Genomic DNA, 20,474 nt, shown 5'->3' with positions numbered 1-20,474 from the left:
AAGGAGAATTATTAGCTTATGCCCTCATATTTATACATTGCTTATAAAGATAATAAGTAATAGGTTGACACCAAAACTAGATATCTATCAATTGTGTGAGCAAGTAGGTTTTAGAACTGGATATGGAACCAATAATCATTTGAAAAGCATCGTTAATCTAAAAATCAACTGAATGTAACAAACCCCTAACACTTTTCTCTCTTTGTCGCTTTTGAAAAAGCATTTGACAGAGTCAACCAAAGTGAAATGGATGTCTCTCATCAAATACACCTATGAACATGCTACAACTTTTCTAAGATTTAGTGCCTTGTGTAAGAAAGAAGACGAATTTCAAGGCTGAATAACCTGAGAGAATGGTTTAGATGCAGCTCAAAACAACTATTTAGAGCTACTGTCTCAAAAATTTAAATAGCTATGATGATTGCCAACCTCCGTAGCGAAGATGGCACCTGAAGAAGAAGAAGTAAAGCACTGGGACTCTTCGTATTGAAAGAGGGCGTTCGGCAATAAAATACTTTGTCTCAAAGAACAAGAAGGGTATCAGTGTAGAATAGAAAACTTTAAAGTAATCTTAAGTTTACAACTGACATCGTTCTCGATGTGGACATGTTTAAACAGGCACAGGTAATGTTTCAAGAACTTCATACTGTCACAAAAATAGTGTGGATTCATGAAATCAGAATAAATTAAGACAACCACGCAATAGAACTGAAGAGAAAACTACACCTAGCTTGGTAGTCTGCATTTGAAAAGATAGAGGATATTTTTATGTCAAAGATTCCAATGTGTCCAAAATGAAAAAAAATTGATCAGTGCATTCTACTAGTGTTGATTTATGGTGTAGAAACCAAAGATCTTATACACATAGATTTGGCCAACTCCGAAAAATAGCGTAACGCGGAGCACATCTCTCTCTACTGGCGCTTAGCTTTCTCTCTCTAGCATATGATGGCTGCCGCCTCTGTGTAACTGTCGTTCCATTACTCCCACCTCTTGGTAGATACGCTCACACTCGCACTACAGACAAAGATAGCTAGACCACCGTACTTGATATCGACGTTACATTCCGATGCATTGTTTAGCATATCCCTAGCCAGATCTATTCTTGACATATCTCTGGTAGAAACACAAGTACAAGAGTGAGTCAACTACAAGTTGCGAAAAAAACAATGGAGAGAAATAATGATTTGGATGGATGGACGGATAATGGATGAATGGATTTCTCTATGTGATAGAATACCTGACGCTAGTATACAAAAAAATATCAGAAGTAGCAGAGGTTATTGAAAGAATTACAACAATAAAATGGAACTGTACAGGTCATGTAACAAGAGCAGTTGATGATTGGTGGACGAAAAGAACTCTGTAATGGAGCCCCTGAATACAAGAAGCACAGATAGCCCCCAACAATATGGACAGATCGATGACATAGTCAGAATTACTACAAATTCGATTCAAAATATAAAAGTGGAAAATAATGCGAGAGGTCTATGTCCAGTAGTTGTCGTTGGATGCTATAATATGATAAAGAAATAAAACAATAAAATATCATTACCGATCCAGAAATGCTTACAAGAAGACATTGAAAAATAAAAACAATACCATATTATAAAAGACTTATCGAAAAAATGGAAAAGGAAAAAAGGATATAAATACTTCACATTAACATTTAACACGACTAACACAATAAGATCTGTTCTTCCAAAAATCAGATCCAACAACAGACAGGACTGATAAGAGAACTGCATTTATAAAATACCTTGTGAATGCAACAATTTTTATCTAGGCGAAAGCTTAAAACCACCAAGTGTTAGGATAAATGAGCATGAATCATACATTAAAATAAATACTTGCAAAATATTGCTTTCTATTTATCAGAAATACATGTATCTTATTAATGTTTTTTTAAGTTATACTGCTTTAGGCGCGATTGAGAGTAAAATTTCCTAATTCTACGCGCATGCGCACACAGACAGTATAGCGTTTAGTTGCTGAATCTTTCAAGTTATGTATTAATATATCAGTGCAAGAAAAGGTGTGAAAAGAATATATTAGTGTTGTTAGTAAATGTATTATTTATTATAATTTTTTAGTCTTTCCCGGGAATAAGATATTTTATAATAATAGTAAGCATATTATTTAAAGCATTTTTGTATTAAATTTGTCAGTATGTATGAGAAATCTTGTAACCTGTAAAAGCAAAAGGGAGATCGCGCAGTGGTAGAGCGTGTGACCGGAGATCAAGAGGTCCCGGGTTCAAATCCCGGACGATTCATATATTTTTTTTATATTTTTAGTATCGTTTTAATAAAAAAATTTTAATAGTGATAGGTAAAGAAAGTTAGTTTAATATTTAAATAAAATACAAATAACCTGTTAATTACATTAATTTCGTTGAAATCATAATAATAGAAGTATAACTTCTTACGTGAGTACAAAGTACACACACATTCTTTTTTAATATGTTTATGTTTTTCACAGTTAATTACCTATATAAAGTATTAATAGGTGTCCGGCTAAAGCAAAAACGTCGACTACAAAAAGTGGAACATCCAATATTATTGTATACCAGCGCGAGAATATTAGTGCAGTCACTGAAGGTTTTTACCTCCGATTTCGATGAACCTTTATCGATTTTCATGAAAATTGGTAAGTAGTTAGATGATACCTCAAGGAACAAAGGTGACATGATGCCAACTTGCGCTTTTACTCTGGGGGTAAATGCCACCCCTACTCGGGGCTGGAAATTATTTTATTCAACATAATACCACAAATCAATAGAGTGACAAATTATAAGCAAAATTTGTTATATAAAGTTATTAATATAAATCAATACTTTTTGAGTTACCTACTAAAGATCAAAGGTTTTATTTTTTCGTAAAAAAATGCATGTTTTAAAGCTGTTTTTTACGTATAACTCAAAACCTATAAACTTTTACAAAAAAGTTATTTTTACCAAAATTAAAAACAAGAACAAATTAAATACACTCCTCAATTATAATTAAATACAGAACTACACTACTGGTAATTCAAAGTGAGTTATGGGTAATTTAATGTATATTTTTTTTGACGAGTACTCAAATCTGAGTATTCAAGCTGAAGTAACGGGAAAACGATGCATTTTATAAAATATACGTGCCAAACACTTTTCAAAGTACTTTAGAATATCTATCAAGTGAGCTCCAGGAGAAGTTAATAGCATCAAAATTAAACAAATTATGATGAAAATAAGAGAACCCTTTCGAATTTTTTAGGAAAAAGTGAAAAATAAAACATACGTCATTTCCACAAAAATTAAAGTTAATAGTAATCCCTGAAATAATTCCTTCATATAAGCTTAAGTAATGATTTCAGCAATTTTGACTGGTTTGTAAATCATAGTTTTGAAAAAAAGTATAATTTAAAAAAATTAGAATTTTGAAAATTATCGTAATTTTCAGTCTCTTCTGATAATAACTTCACAACTGTGCAATCTACGATAAAATGATATATAACCAAATTTTAGTTTTTTCTATATCAAATCTTTTTCCTTTTTTACTGTTTCTGTGGGGTAAAAAATAACCGAGATAGAAACGTTTAAGGCTTAAATTTTGCTGCGAGAACCATGTAACGGGGGCCATATAACCTTTTATTTTTAAAAAAGTAAGAAGATTAAAAGATTAAGTTCAACATAGTTCAATAGCCCCTGGAATTATCTTTTAGATGAGCCTGATATAGTTAAAATTAACGGAGTTATTTAAAAAATATCAATAACATTTTTTGTAAAAAAATTTAAAAGATAAATTTTCAAAAGATTTGGAGCATAAATTGTAATGCTCTCAACTTGTTCGGGGGCTCATTTGATAGATATTTCTAAGTACAGTGGAACCCCGTTAACTCGGATTAATTGGGACCGCGGCCGATCCGGGTTATCGAAAATCCGGGTTAGCCGGAGAAAATGGTAAAAATTAATAAAATATGGTATGCTTACAGATAAACTCCGTTATAATTGTCACACAGACACTGGTAAACCACGTTCGCATTCCACACAAAACCACACATACAAAGCGTCGTCAAAAGTCTCATTCTTAGCTTTATTAGCTTTGCACCGATTAAACTGTCTTTTGTTATCATTTTGAAAAAAAAATTCTTCGATTTTAGTTCTATTTTTCTTCCAATCCGATACTGTAGATGTACCGACACCATAATATAATGCTACAAGATTTACCTTTATCAATTCTACTTAATGCTTCTAGTTTCTTTTCCATTGTCACTACAACATTTTTACGTTTTGTTGCCCTTATAGACAAAAGACACGCAAACACAAAATCTGAATAAATTTACGAACGATTACAAAACGGAAGCGAACAATAATACGATTTTACTACACATAATACCGTCTCTGATGTTATGTTATTTAATAAAAGTGATGACTACGACCATTGTTAAAAAAAGAATTTTAATAGTCTTTTCTAAACAATGCTAACACAGACAGTTTCAAAAAAATAAAGGATAATACAGGTGCATGTTGTTTTCGACAATGAATGTGGTGTACCATGAGTCATTTTTACTATGTTATATGTAGTTCAATCCGGTTCCATTATCTCTCAAATATTATATTACATAGAGTTGGTACAAAACCTCGTGAACCTTGAAAATGCGTATGTATAACCGAAATAAAATGAAGCCAAAAACATACGACTATTTTATTTGCTGCGAATTGCGCGACAGGGTCCCATCTGCACCCTGATATTTTCAGTAATGTCGGATTCATCAATCGTTTCGTTCGTATATTGACGTCACCAAATGAATGAATTAGGTTCACGAGATTTTGTAACAGCAATACATTTTTATTGTTGAAATGTTTGTCTGATAAAAATCGGTCCGGGTTAGCCGGAGTTCCGGGTTATCGGGGGCCGACTTATCGGGGTTCCACTGTACTTTGACAAATATTTACTATGTTTATGTTATAAAATTCATCATTTTCCAGTTATTTAAGCTTGAATACTTAGATTTGGGAACACCGAAAAAAATATACATTTAAGTAGGTACCTATAAATCACTTTCAGTTAATATTCGCAGATTTTACTAGTAAGGAGTTTATTTCACTTTTTATTACCTTCAATTTTGGTAATGATAATTTTTTTGTAAAAACTTATAGCGTTGACTGATAAATATACTGGAAGATACGAAACTAAATGAGCGTTTATGTACGACACCAGTGGTTTTAGAAATAGATGGCGTTAGCAGCTTTCTTGGTGCGAGATTGAATTTACCTGAGACAACGATGAGACGTATTCAGGTAATAGCTTTGGTTATCGGAATTTGGGGTCGGTCGGGTCGATCGTATTATAATAAAAATTATTTAATTCTTTTGATGCATTTAAATTTGAGTTCTCATTCAACGATAACAATGGCAATCTTTAAAATAATTATTGGAGTGTATTACCTCCTAAACTCGTTTTTAAATTAGCAAGAATAATTTTGTAGTATTAATTTGTCTTCTAATTTGAATTCTTGACACAAATCATTAAATATTCTAAAGTTTATTTAATAATTTTATATAATATATATAATAATATAATTTATTTAATAAAAAATTTATTTAACGAGAAAAATACTCACTGGGTGATTTTAGATATTGTACCTACATTTCTTATTTGCCTCATAATCTCGATAAAAAAATAGGTAGTTATTTTCGTTAATTACAGTCTCTTTTGATAATTGTATATTTTGTTTGGAGATATTGCAAACGTATCTACTTAAATGAAATTGACTTAGTAACCAGGTCGGTCACTTTAATCTCTTCGAGAGAAAAATGGTAAGGACTCATGAATTGTTGCAATCGCGATTTCCAACAATTTCTTCCAAGTTTTTTCGTGCAGTCGATATTTTTCGAGTTAGGGGGAAAATAGTGACTAAGTATAATTATTGAATTATTTATTAATAACTTTACTTCTTAAAGGTGCCGTGTATTTTTGCGTAGGCGTCCACTGTGCATTGTATTGTCAGGTGAGATATTAGATAGTCACGATTACATTATTCTATTAAGAGTAATTTCATTAATATCGTTTGACGAATATTACCCATACCCAGCCATGACATCTTTTTCTAGGCCTCTCTTACCCTCTATATTTCCTTCGAGTTCCAGTTGCCGACAAAGTATATCGTTCTCCTCGCAATATGTCCCTAAGTATGTCCATGATATTTTAAGCATTCGGTGCAGGCACCTTATTTCAAAGCCTTCAAGTTTGTTAGTGGAGCTGGCCTTTATTATCCATGCTTTCATTACATACAAGAGAACAAGCCAAACGCAACAATTTAGCGTATTGTACATATCTCAGGTTGAAACCCAAATTTCAGTGAACAGTCATAAGAGTTTGGACGTCGACATCCCATTGTTTATGAGAGATATTTTTCATTAAGTTGAGCCCGTTTGAGCTGACAGTCGGAGTGAGTGTATATTGTCTTACCAATATAGACGACTATCCTGTTTTATTCCCAAGAAGTTAATCAATTCTGAATAATTTATTATAAACTCTTTAGGAACTACTTATTAACTTTTGCTTTCAGAACGAATTTCGAATAAACAATACGTTCTTCAGACACAAAGATCAAGAAAAATATACATTCAAAAATACAAGAGCACACATATCCGATATTGATTATATACTGACAAACAGAAACATCCATCATTCTCAAGTACTAGACATAAGATGTTTAAGTGCAGTTAATATCGGAAGTGATCACAACCTAGTAGGTACTTGGAAAAATCAGAATACATCTACAAAAAACAGGAAAAAAGACCCTATTGCATGTGAAACAAGAATAAAGGTAGAACAGCTACAAGACTTGTCAACACGAGATCTATACCAGACAAGACTGCAAAAAGTACTGAACGAAAACTACATAACACCAGATGAAGACATAGAAGAAAGTTGGAGGAAGATTAGAGATAATATCAAAATGGCAGCAACGGACGCACTGAAGATAAGTAAACAAATACGAAAGAAAAGGAGAACACCCCATGGATCTTTGAAGAAATAAAAATAAAATGCCAAGAAAAAAGAAAATCTAGCTAGAATACAAATTCAAAAGAACGAGACAAACATATGTGAAGAATCTAAAAGAGTTTGAAATGAGTTAAACTCAATAGTAAGAAGGAAGAAAACAGAACATTGGTAAGCATTTTCAAAAGAGATGGATCACGACTTATACGGGATGCAAAAGGAAATGTGGAAAATGATAAGAGGTCAAACAGCAGAGATGAAGGAATTGATAGAAGTAAAATATATTGATACAAATACATGGACAACTTACCTAGAAAACCTGTATCAAACAGCTAATCATGAAGAACTGGAAAACCAGGATTAGAATCGGATGAGCAAGCAGAAATTAAAGAGGAAGATATAACGAACGCCTTAAAACAGATGAAAAATCGAAAAGCACCAGTGAAAGATGGAATAGCGAATGAACTTTTAAAATACGGAGGAGAGAGACTTCACAAAGAATTGAATATCATGATAAGTAAAATAATAAATACAGGAAGAATTCCAGAAGAATGGAGTACCACTCAGATGATAGCGTTATTAAGAAAAGTGATAGGACAGACCCCAGTAATTATAGAGGGATAAATTTACGAAGCACTATACTGAAACTCCCAACAAAAATACTGATGAAGAAAATAGAAAATAATGGCGTGCATAAATATATCGGTTGAACAACAAGGATTTAGAGGGGGAAGATCATAACGATGCAGTTTTTGTGATAAGACAAATAGCGGAGAAATCATTAGAGTATAACAAGCGAGGGTTTTTCTGTTTTATATACCTAGAGAAAGCGTTTGCTAGAATACAATTAAAAGACGTGATAAACCTACTATATGACAAAAATTTACCACTGGATATTATAAAACTGATAGAAAAGATTTATGTACGAAATAAAATAGAAATGAAAGTCAATGGAATAATAACAGAACCTATATAGAAGCAAACACAGGAATCAAGCAAGGAGATTCACTAAGCCCTCTACTATTTAACATAACGCCGGATGCAATAATAAAACCAGTGAAGAAAAAAAGAGGGTAAAAAATGGGCGATAAAGAGATAAAAATACTCTGTTACGCTTATGACACCGTGTTAGTAGCAGAGTGCGAAGACGACCTACAAAGATTACTGCACGAATTCAACATTAACGCAAAAGAAATGAATATGAAAATATCAGCCCAAAAAACAAAAAGATTAGTAATATACAATGAACCAATAAGATGCAAATTGGACTTAGACAATAAAAGTAAATATCTGGGAATTAATCTATCAGCCGACAATAATATCGAAGAAGAGGTTCAAGACTAATATTTAAAGCCAGTAGAATGGCCGGATCCCTAAACGACACAATTTGGAAAAACAAAAACCTTAGAGTGGAAACAAAGGACCGAATATATAAGTCATTTGACTGAAGTTATTAGACCAGCTATGACTTACACTGCCGAAACAAGATCAGATGCAAGCAAAATACAAAGGCGTCTGGATACCAACAAAATGAAGATCTTAAGAAGGATTGCTGGAAAAGGACTACGGGACAGGGTAAAAAGTGAGGAAATCAGATGCATAATGTGGGGTAGACAATATAAATACCTGGGTAAAGAATAGAAAAGAAGAGTGGAATCAACACATAAGCAGGATGTCTGAATCAAGGATAGTAAGAATAGCCAGGGACAAGTCACCGTTAGGCCGAAGAAGTTAGGCCCAAGGAAAAGATGGAATGACAATTTAGTTACAGAATGAAAGGAACCGTTGAATAAAAACAGGCAGTACTGCCTATATAAAAGAAAAAGTAGAAGAAGAAATTCTTTAGGTATATTTTTGGTAGTATAATGTGCTTCTTTGGAGTTTTACTGAAGATTATTGTTTTTGTTTTAGTGGGAGAAAATTCTAGGCCAGTAGTGTTTGACCAATTCTCTAATTTGTAAATGACTAGTGGGTTAAGTGATTTAGCGATGTCATTGATGGCAATAAGAAAAAGTGCAATGAGTAGACCATTGAGGAATGTCGTTTAATTGGATTTTTGAGTCTAAAAGAACGTTATTTATTCGAATAAGTTCCGTCTATATAGGAAATTATTAATAAATTTTATATTTCCTGGAATTGACCAATTTAATAGAATTGTTATATCTAATCCCCAAATGGCACGCGTTATAAAATATAATAAAAGATAGCCATAAGCCAAACATACTTTATCACATCCAAATGAATATGAATTACAGATTCAATATCCACTAGGTTGTCTAATGTAGATGTGGACTTTCTAAATCCACTTTGTATAAGGCTAGAGGTAGCTATAATATCAATAAGTCTAATACTATCTAGTATCTATCAAGCGAATAAACTGATTAATTGTAGCAAGTTTTGTGCCATTGAGTTTTTTCAATAAGCTAATACTTTTCGAGTTATTTGAGGGTGAATATGTTCGTTTAAAAAAAAACACGTTTTTAGACGGTTTTACGGAAATAACACAATAAGTAAGTATTTTATCGAAAAAAGTATTCAATAAAAATATACTTTATAAAAAATTTTAAAAAAATGTCTGTATAAAGTCTTTATACTCAGTAGAAGCCGAGTTGTAGCTAAAAAAGTAAGTTCTTATTCGTCAAATTGCAAATCGAATATTTCAACGTGAAATAACCAAAAAATAAAGCACATTTCTGGGAAAACTCATCGCAACTTTTTTAAAGTGTTTAAAAAAGCTTTGTTTTTGTTTTTAAAAAAGTTTCTAGCATTAAAGTAAGCACGTTACGCTGAAAATAAAGTTGGTCCTTTTTTGTAAAAGATAGTTTTAAAAAAGCGTGAAAATCACCCTCTAAAAGGGAACTTGCATAACATTTTTATTTCGAAAGAGATGCTATAAATTTGCTAACTCATCGCAACTTTTTTAAAGTGTGCGAAAAAGCTTTGTTTTTGTTTTTAAAAATGTTTCTAGCATTAAAGTAAGCACGTTACGCTGAAAATTCCACACCTGTAATTTTGAACCAATCAAAATACGTTATTTTGACAGATCACCATGGCAACGGAGGTATTTTATCGGAAATTTTTTGCTCGTGGGGTACCCAACAGCGAATTATAGTGGAAATTTTTTGACGTTTACAATAACAGAACATTTTTGACAGACTGGTTTTTATTTGTTTACATAATTTAGTTTTGATTCATTTTCTATCACTTGTAGTTACTCAAAACTTATGTAAAATTGAAGAATATACTATTTTCTATCTTGAAATGGTATTCCCATGCAACTACAATGAGTAGAAATTACGAATTTGAAAGCCTAAATAATTGCTGACAAAGCTATGGCGCGCTATTAATCTGTTCATGCAGCTTTGGATTTTCAAATGCAAATTTGGTGTGGAATTTTCTTACCGAATACCACGCGAAGTCAAATTAATATCCGGAAATTTTTTTTGATCATGAATATTTTTAGAAAATTTCCCTCGTCTGCGACTCGGGAAATTTTCAAAATATTCATGATCTCAAAAAACTTTCCGGAAATAATTTGACCTCTAGTGGTATTACTAGTGAAAATAAAGTGGGTCCTTTTTTGTAAAAATAGTTTTAAAAAAGCGTGAAAATCACCCTCTAAAAGGGAACTTGCATAAAAATTTTATTTCGAAAGAGATGCTATAAATTTGCTATAAATCACAGCAGAACACGATTTAAAAAGAAAAAAAGTAGTTTGTGTTTTTCGTTTGGCCCCTCAAGACGAATAAAATCAAATTATTGTTACCGCTTCACAAGTGACTTTAGTTATGTATTGTTTATAATACATATGATCTGTAAGTTTCATCGTAAATTTAGCTTTACAGTATTTTTTTATTTTGAAAAAAAATGCCTTTTTTTAAATAACTTTTTAATTATCAGTGATACGAAATATCCCAAAGTGTAAAGGTTTTGGTTTTCTGAATATTTTGTTTTTCTGTAATACAAAAATTGGTTAACCTTTCGTTACTCGCGCCAACTTTTTGTGATCGGATACTCGCGCACGGTGCAGGAGACCGGGTCCAAAAATATGGGTCAGCAGTGTTTTAAAATTATTTTTTTTTGCAAAATTGTGTACGATTAAATTATTTAATGAATATATGATCATATAATTTTGTAGATATGCGTTTGTGTTCACATTATATTACTTTAATCAAAAATTTAATAATTTTCATTGTTATCCATTTATATGTATATACAAAAACTTGGAAGTGAAAAAAAAATTGAATATGATTAAATTTGTTTACTAAGAACTTTAGATCTTAATTCAATACACAAAAAAATTAAAAATAAAGAGTAATTGTAGTAACAAAAAAAGTTATAAACATTAATTAACGTTTTTAAAACATGAAATACACAATGGTGTCACATTCATTGGAACAATGGTGTTCCAAACACAGATATTTTGAGCATATTTGGCAGTAAAACTTTGTTTTTCTATTTTTCTTCCAATCACAAACAGCACAGCGATCTGAAGTTCCTGGTGTTACGACTGGTACTTGTTCTGTTGGTAAACCACATATCTCCCTAAACCTCATTCTGATGGTTCTGGGTAAGTTATATATTTATATTTATATATATAAATATAAATAAACTAATCTATAAACATTGAAAATAAGGAAAAGATCTTAAATTACCTTACTAATTAAAAATATCGATGTGTGATCCAAACACAAAAATTGGTGCACGAATACTCGCACACGGTGTACGGGACCGTGTTGCGTAATAACAAAAGGACAGTACTATTTTTTACACTGCGAACTGACTTTACCCACAGTTGATTGACCACTGAAGAAGTATACGAAATAGCCATTCAAAATCCCCACTACAAGCAGAGTTACAGGAATTTATTTACAGGCCCGGTCTCCCACACCGTGTGCGAGTAACGGAGGGTTAAGATATGGCTGTTCCGAATTTGTATATACTCGTGATTAGTGACTCATTGAAGCACTTTCAACTACCGCCTTTCAAAAATACGCACTTTGAACCGATGAAACTTACAGATCCTCTATAATAAGCATACATACGTAAAGTAGCTTATAAAGCGCTACTGATTAATTTCATTTGAGATGCTAATTAGGAGGTGATTTTTAGATTTTTTTACAAAAAAAGGGATCAACTTTATTTTGTACGCAACTTGTTTCCTTCTGATACTAGAAACTCAAAAAAATAAAGCTGTTTTTAAACTTTTTAAAAAAGTTATGATGAGTTTTCCCCGAAAAGTTCTTAATTTTTTGGTTATTTCATGTAGAAATATTCAATTTTGAATTTGACAAATAATAAGAACCTACTTTTCATTAGCTACAACTCTGCTTTTACTGGGTCTACGACTTCATAATATGTCATATTTATATAAAACATTTTTTTCACTTTTTGATAAGCTGTATTTTTGCTATGAATGTTTTTTTGGTGAAATACTTCCTTTTTTTAGTTATTTGTAAAAATCCCTCTAAAAACGTACTATTTTTTGAGAAATGAATATATTCACTCGCAAATAACTCAAAAAGTATTTACTTGTGAGGTCAAGACCAGTGAAAAAAACTCTATAGTAAATTTATATTTCCAACATTTTTGCAGAAACAAAAACAAAAAAAAATTAATACAGATTAATATGATAGTGACTGCTGCGTTAAAATTTTGAATACGGGCCATGTAAAATAACCGCGTGTTCTTGGCTAGTTCCTTGAGTAGGGGGAATTTTACACTTTCCTCTAAGGCTAGTTCCAACAAATTTAAGCTAGGCGCGCCACTATACGGGCAGGTTTTATAGACAACAAAATAATGCATAGGCTTTCGTATCTTTCCCTATTTATCAATCAACGCTTATAGTTTTTGTGTTATTTATGAAAAATCGGTTAAAAACATGCATTTTTCTCACAAAAAATTAAAATCTTTGATCTTTAATAACTCAAAAAGTTATCATTTATTTTAATAACTTTATATAACAAGTTTTGCTGAGAATTTATCCCTCTATCTATTAGGGGTTTATTTTTAATAAAATAATTTTCACCCCAGAGAAGGGGTCGCATCCACCCCCATGGTAAAAGCACAAGGTGGCACCATATCACCTTTGTTCCTTAATGTATCCTCTAACCACTCATCAATTTTCATGCAAATCGATGGAGGTTCAACGAAATCGGAGATAGTAGCTCATATCCACCTTCAGTGGCTGCACTAATATACTTTTGGCATTCGTTCAGTTATGGAAAGCATTCCGTACATTAAATTTGAATATTAAATTTATATCTTCATTAATTCTATCAGCCTTGCGACATCCCATATTGGACATAGGCCTCCCCTTCGCTCCTCCATCTTTCTCTATCCTAAGCCATGTGCATCCATTTTGAGCCGGCTTGGTGTTTCAGGGCATCTACCCATCTCATCTGTGGTCTCCCTCTTTTTCGTTTGTATGTCCATGATCTCCACTCTGTAATAATTTTATTACATCTTTTTGTCTAATAGTATGGCCGGCGAATTTCCATTTTAGTTTAGCTGTTTGACGAGTAGCATTCTTAAAATTTATGACATTTCTTACCCAGGAATTCCTTTTTCTATCTGACAGTCTTATGTTGATCATTTGTCTTTCCATTGCTATTTATGTTTTTGCAATTCTGTCCATATTCGCTTTTGTGAACGTCCATGTCTGACATCCATATGTAAGGACCGGAAGAATATATTGGTCGTAGAGTTTCGTTTTCAGATATTGATGGTATTTTTTATTCTTGAATATGAAGCTTAGCTTACCAAACGAGGCCCACGCTAACTTAGTTCGTCTCTTTATTTCTGCTGTTTAGTTGTCTCTATTCAATTTTATTATTTGTCCCAAGTATATGTATTCATTCACTTCTTTTGTTTGGTTTTGTTTAACTAAGATTCTTAACTCATCTTCTTGATTTGTTATCACTTTTGTTTTGCTGTAATTCATATTTAATCCAACTTTACTGGCTTCTTGGTCGATATCATCAGCGTATCTTAGGTGATTTAAGTATGGGCCGTTAATGATGATTCCATATTCTTTCCAGTCTTCAAATATCTTCCAGTGATTGGTTGAAGAGTTTCGGTGAAAGCGTATCTCCCTGTCTAACGCCTCTTTTGATAGTTTTGGGGTGTGTATTTTGTTCAAGTTGGATCGAAGTTGCGGCCTTACTGTATATATTAGTGATTTGTTCTGTATACCTGTAATCTACTCTGCTGTTGTGTAGTGATTGTTTTACTGCCCAGTGTTCTATGAAGTCGAATGCCTTTTCAAAATCTATAAATGCCATATATATGGGTATTTGCTATTCATTTATTTTCTCAATAAGTAACTTCATGGTCAGTAGGTGATCACATGAACTGTAGCCTTTTCTGAATCCTGCCTGTTCTCTGGTCTGATAATGTCGAATTGTCGAATTTAGGAGTTAGTCTGTTGGTTAATATTTTAGTTAACAATTTATACATGACGCTAAGCAAGGTAATCGGTCTATAATTTTTCAGATATATTTTGTCTCCTTTTTTAAACAATAACAGGCTGATTGATTCATTCCAATTACTGGGTACGTTTCGTGTACTTAGTATTTTGTTCAATAATATGTATAAGTCTTGCCTTGTAATTTTTTCGCCATTTTTAATCATCTCCACTGTAGTGCCGTCTCTTCCTGGTGATTCATTATTTTCCATTTCTCTAAAGACTTTCTTTATTTCTGATTTGCTAATCTCTGGTTGCTAACCTCTATAAAATTTATATCTTATTTGACGCTATTAAATGAAAATTTTGCTAATAACGTCTACACACGCTCTGACCAAACCACCTGACTGTCGGGGCTGACAACGTTGGTTCTGACTGTTGAAGCGTGTGAAGGCTTGTCGCACGACAAAAGTGAGTCATTTTGATAGTCATGCTGACGGATTTGGTCGGGTAGAATGAAAAATTGCACCTAGACTGCAATTTAAAAAAATGCAAAAAATGCGCTAGTCAGTTGCTTACGGTTTGTAGCGTGTCCGTTTTGCAGTATAGTAAAAGTAGATAAGCACCTGTTAGGTATAGTATTTTTGGTGCTCGTTGTACACACTTGTTCTTAATGCAGTAAAGTATGCAATTTTTCGTGCCGAATTCGTATTTCATTGTGGTAAGTTTATTTAATTTTCTAATGTATTTCAACAGTAATAAAGAAATATTTTTTCTTTTAAAATAGTTCTTTTGGTAGGGCGAAATTCAGAGCCATTCAAATTTCAAAGAAAAATAATAATTTTATGTTTTGTCTGTGTAGAGTTGACCCCGACAAAAATGGTCGGGGAATTTTGTCGTGTCAGGAGGTTTTGTCAGGACGTGTGAAGACGGGTTTCATCCCTTATTTTTCTAGAGGTTTATTTAAGTTTGGCACCTCAAAAAAATACTTTTATGACATAATATCTTAGCGTTAATTGCAGCGTATACACGAACGTTTTAAGTACTTTTCCAAATAATAGCCTCGCATGGCTACTTTTGTAACATTCTGCACTATTTTTATTATATCCACACCCGCATTCGTCCAGCACGCTCAATTTGTCTCGACACTAGACATTCGGACCATTTTTAAACCGTTTTTCACCTTCAATATATCGCACCATTGTCAGCTACCGGTGAAATCGTCGGAAACTCATATATAAAGTCACGAGAGAAAAAAGAAAAGCACTCACCTTAAGGACGGAAGAATAATGGACTCGTATTCATCGGCAGTAGCTTCCTGCACAAAATACACAACAGATTGCAGCACAGCTGCCAATACCTCTTGAGTTCTCATTTCCTGTTGCAAACAAGGCCAAACGGTTTGATACCACATTTTCTGAAAAGCGGAAAACAAATAAATACATGAAAGTCAATAACTCACATTGTTCACTACAATTCTCGAAGTTCAAAATAGTACATTAAGTATTGAGAACTGTAAGGGTTTTATACCGATCGAAGACAATTGTTTGGAGGAGGAGCGGAGCGACGACTCCAATTATTGTCTGAGATCGGTTACCCTTAACGTTCGACATGCTTATAACGTTTTTTGCACGATTGATACCATTATAAATTATTAAATTAAACATTTTCGTCATATTGACTAGTTTCATTCATTTTATCAAGATAGATACTTTGGTGGTTAGGTAGTAACTAGGGTGCATAAAAACAATGGAGAATTGAGTTTTTATTTAGTTGTCAATAATTTTAAGTACAATTTTGATTATTATAAATTAAAATATGAGCGAAAGTGAATTTGAAGAAATTGAACGGGCTTGGGAAGAAGGGTGTTCCGCAATTATTCCCGAAAAATCCAGAATCCGTTATCAAAATACCTACCAAAGTTTTAAAAAATGGTGCGAAGGCAAGAATTTAAGAATCGAAGAAAAGACTGTATTGGCATATTTCGTTCAAAGACATATGCAGTTGAAAGCTCCTGGAAGCCTCTGGGCAGAATATTCAATGATTAAATCCACCGTTTTTCTTTATGATGGCATTGATATTTCCAAGTTTTCAACTTTGATCGCGTATTTGAAGAGAAAAAATGTTGGCTATAGGCCTAAGAAAGCGAGCATTTTTACACGGGAGCAATTTGAAAAATTTTTGATGGAAGCACCGGATGAAGAATTTCTAGTTCCCAAATAATTTAACAAATTGTACCATAAGTTTCAATATTAATAAATAATTCGTTAGTTTTCTTTATTCTTTCAAAAAATAAATTAAAATTAAGAGATTTTTTAACTCGACGGTAGGTGAATTACTTACCGTCGAGTTGGAGTACTTACCGTCGAGTTGGATTACTTACCGTCGAGTTACTAGTAAATGTCACCTACTGACGTAAAATCTGTCACGGTAAACAGTCAAAAATGATCAATCGTGCAAAAATGTTTATTAACAATTTATTAACCTTTTATCCTTATTGATTTAATCAATAATAATAATCTAAGAGCTAGTGAACCCTCTGACTAACGGTCGTCCTCTAAGGTTAGAAATTTGTCTAGTGATAATTCATAGCACACCAAGGCTAAAAACCATGACCTGGCAGGCATCAGCCGTGCACGTGTAACAACCAGGTGAATCGAAAAGTGCATAGTTTAGGAATAAACTAAACTTTCTCCTGTAAGGTTTAAATTTAAGCATGTGTTTGAGTAAGTCATTTTGAAGAAATGTGTACAATGACAGGCGATTCTGAAGAGCATAAGACCTTGCCAGACGAGGGGAAAGATTAGATGTTTTTCCTAAAATTATTTTTTTTGCATCGTACAATTTTTGTTTGGTTTTTTGAATCATTATAAACAGAAAAGGTCTTTAGTGATTTTTCTCTTAAATTAATAGTTTTTGTTATATAAGCGATTGAAAATTTTGAAAATTGGGAAATCGGCCATTTGTACACCGAGCGAAAAAAAATCTTTGACATAAAGAAACTTTATTAATATTTAAGAAAGATCGACTTGGCATATTGCCTAAGAAATATATCTTTGTATGTAAGATATAATTTTCTAAAATATTTCAAATAAATTCTACTACAGCCAAAGAAATATATCTTAAACATGATTGAACTATCCCTTTCTGGCAAACTTCAAATCCATTTATCAGAAAGAAATTACACTTGATGTTAATTAATTTTATTAGTCATAAAAATATATTTTCTACACATTAGAAAACTATTCTTTCTGAGCAATAATATTTCTTAGTAAGGAATATTATTATTTTACTATTAATAATTAATTTATTTAGTGTTAAGAAATATATTACGCAGAGACAAACGTATATTTAGAGTTAAGTTAATATTTCTTGAAAATAAAGTGATATTACATACGACGAAATAAATCATTGTGTTAAGGTAAAATCATTATTTATTAATAAAACAAGATATAAAACGTTATTATTACATACAAATATTTTCTCCACTCTTAAACCACTGACTTCTACACAACAATAAAGGGATGGAGAGGCAAATCCAACTTCCTCAAATTTTCCTTCTTTTGTTAATAGCACTTTGTATATCAGCAATTCACTAAAACAAAAGCATTATGTAGAAAGAATAAACTTACTTTAATAAAATTTTTTTATAAAGATATAGATATTTATTTTGATAAATTTAGGAAATACAAAAAAAAACAAATACACGGCCCCACATAAGAACTATTAATACTAATAATAATCAATCATATTTAGTTCAAACATGGCATTTAAATTTAACCTATACATCTTTGTTTATATTTTTTCTTATTGTTAATGAAATATTAATTATTTATCTGTATAATATTAGGTCACACAATAAACATTGTTTAGCTAAAACAAGAGGGAAAATACAACAGACATAATAAGCAGACATAATAATATGTAATTTTCTTAATTTTTATAATCTAAAAGAGACAGCATACCTAATCATTAAGACATTTTATTACGGGAAAGTATTATTAGTTTACATCTAAGTCATTTAATACATATTAACTAATTCACGGTTTTCGGCAATAACATTTCTTAACCATAAACATATATTTCTTTTAGACTAACTGATTTCTTTATCTCAAATAAATTAACAGAAAAAATCCTCAGCGTTGCACCCGCCATGTTTGATATAGCGTTGTATTGTATATTTTTATAGAAGACGATACATTCAAGAAACCTATTATGGTTGATGCATAAGTATACACATTTTTAAAAAGGTACTTACATGTATGAAGTTCTACCATTTCTGGAAGGCCCCGCAGTTGGTTAATAACTCCTTTCTTAATATTGTTCTGAAGCTATATATTATATCATTCTGTCCCAGCTTTAAATTGTGGCATATTTCCCAGTTAGAATAATAAGCTCCTTTATTTCAGAGTCGTCCATCATTATACCTAAAAAGCATATAAAGATACTATTATGTTTCTATTTTAACCATTCGGATACGCAACAATATTATTATTACATCTTAAATTACTCAATTTACTTTTATTTAATACCTATTTATGTACGTACCTTCAAAATATCCGTTAATTTTTAAAGTACACCAATAAATCCAACATCCATCTATATTAACATGAACATATCACGCCATCTTGACAAACACTGACGACTAAATCATAAATAGTTAATCTGCGCAATTCTTCTGTGGAAGAACATCTCTTTGCAAGTAACATTTCGACATTAATGACAAAGTTTTTATTTTATAACCACAGTTACTACAGAGGGTATTTCTGAAGAATTATTTCTTGTGGTTTAAAATATTTATTTGATTGCAAGAAAATTTCTTGTTCACAAATATTAATATGGATTAACTTAACACTATATTTCTTATACTGCAAAATATTTGTAGTTTTCAATTTAAGAAATAAAAACTTTAGGATAAGAAAATTAAATGTAGGTAACCATTAATGCATTTCTTAGTATTGAAGAAATTATCTGTAAGAAATTATTGAGGTGTGTTTAAAAAACTCGTTTCTTTATATGTGAACCGGTATGTTTAAGTTAATAGGATATGTTAACTTAAGAAATATTGCTCAAAGAAATCGGTGTTTTAGGAGAAAAGAAATTGTTCTCTCGGTGTAACCCTAAATCGGACATTTATCTGAAAAATTCAATGTTGCCAAGGTACGTAGATATTCTTTAAATATTGATTGATAAAATCCCGAAGAGTTTTTGCAATAAAATTTTGAAAACCCCTTTGTTTTTTTAGTTGCTAATCAAACGGGCGCGACAATGTAGTATAAGTCAGGACGTTTGAGTTTGCATAAATTCAGTATCTCGAGAATGGGCAAATTTAAAGAGAAATCCTCAGACAGGTCGATTTTTATTTTTGAATTAGGACTTTTTGGCATATACAGTATGTCCCTGTAAGTTGTATCCATATGGAAAAATTTTTTATTATTAATTTTACGAAAAAAAGGTATTCTTGATAAAAAGCTCTGCATGGTCCAAAACCTAAGATTTAACCATCAAATATCAAATTTTTTGAATGTTATACGAGGTATGTCAAAAAGTTTGAATTTCACTCAAGAGTAAAGAAGCTTTATTTTTCAAAATATTGAAAATTGCTATTATGAAAAGTTGTTTGGAATTAAAAACTATATTCTAGTATGCAATTACATCCTTCCAATTGAAATTTTTTTTTTGAAAAATTATGGAAACTAACATTATTTTCAGTTATTTCAATTCAGATAACTCTTCTATTATTAATTTCACGAGAAAAGTGATTCTTAATAAAAAGTTCTGCATGGTCTAAAACCTAAAATACAACCAACATATTTCAAATTTGATCAATTTTATACGAGGTATGTCAAAAAATATGAATTTCGCTTAAGAGTAAAATACGTTTATTTTTCAAAATATCGAAAATTGTTATTATGAAAAGTTATTTAGAATTAAAAACTATGTTTCAGTATGTAATTACATCCTTCTAAATGAAATATTCTGAACTATAAAGGTACTTTACTTTTGATCTAAATTTATCTTTTTTAACATACCTCGTATAAAATTGATCAAATTTGATATAAGACGGCTGTATGTTAGGT

The 20,474-nt window shown here is 31.6% G+C and overlaps 1 protein-coding gene across 1 annotated transcript in view; it reads right to left on the bottom strand.

Moving 5' to 3' along the window:
• LOC126891111 (SCY1-like protein 2) overlaps positions 1-20,474 on the bottom strand; it is a 242,079-nt gene that overhangs the window by 96,388 nt on the left and 125,217 nt on the right. Inside the window, exon 5 of the mRNA XM_050660294.1 lies at positions 15,666-15,811. Within this exon, the coding sequence (XP_050516251.1) occupies positions 15,666-15,811 (146 nt within the window). The remainder of the gene's footprint in view (positions 1-15,665; positions 15,812-20,474) is intronic.

The sequence above is a fragment of the Diabrotica virgifera genome, chromosome 1 (genome assembly GCF_917563875.1).
Source record: "Diabrotica virgifera virgifera chromosome 1, PGI_DIABVI_V3a".
Lineage (NCBI taxonomy): Eukaryota > Metazoa > Arthropoda > Insecta > Coleoptera > Chrysomelidae > Diabrotica > Diabrotica virgifera.
This window is presented reverse-complemented; position numbering and strand designations above follow the sequence as displayed.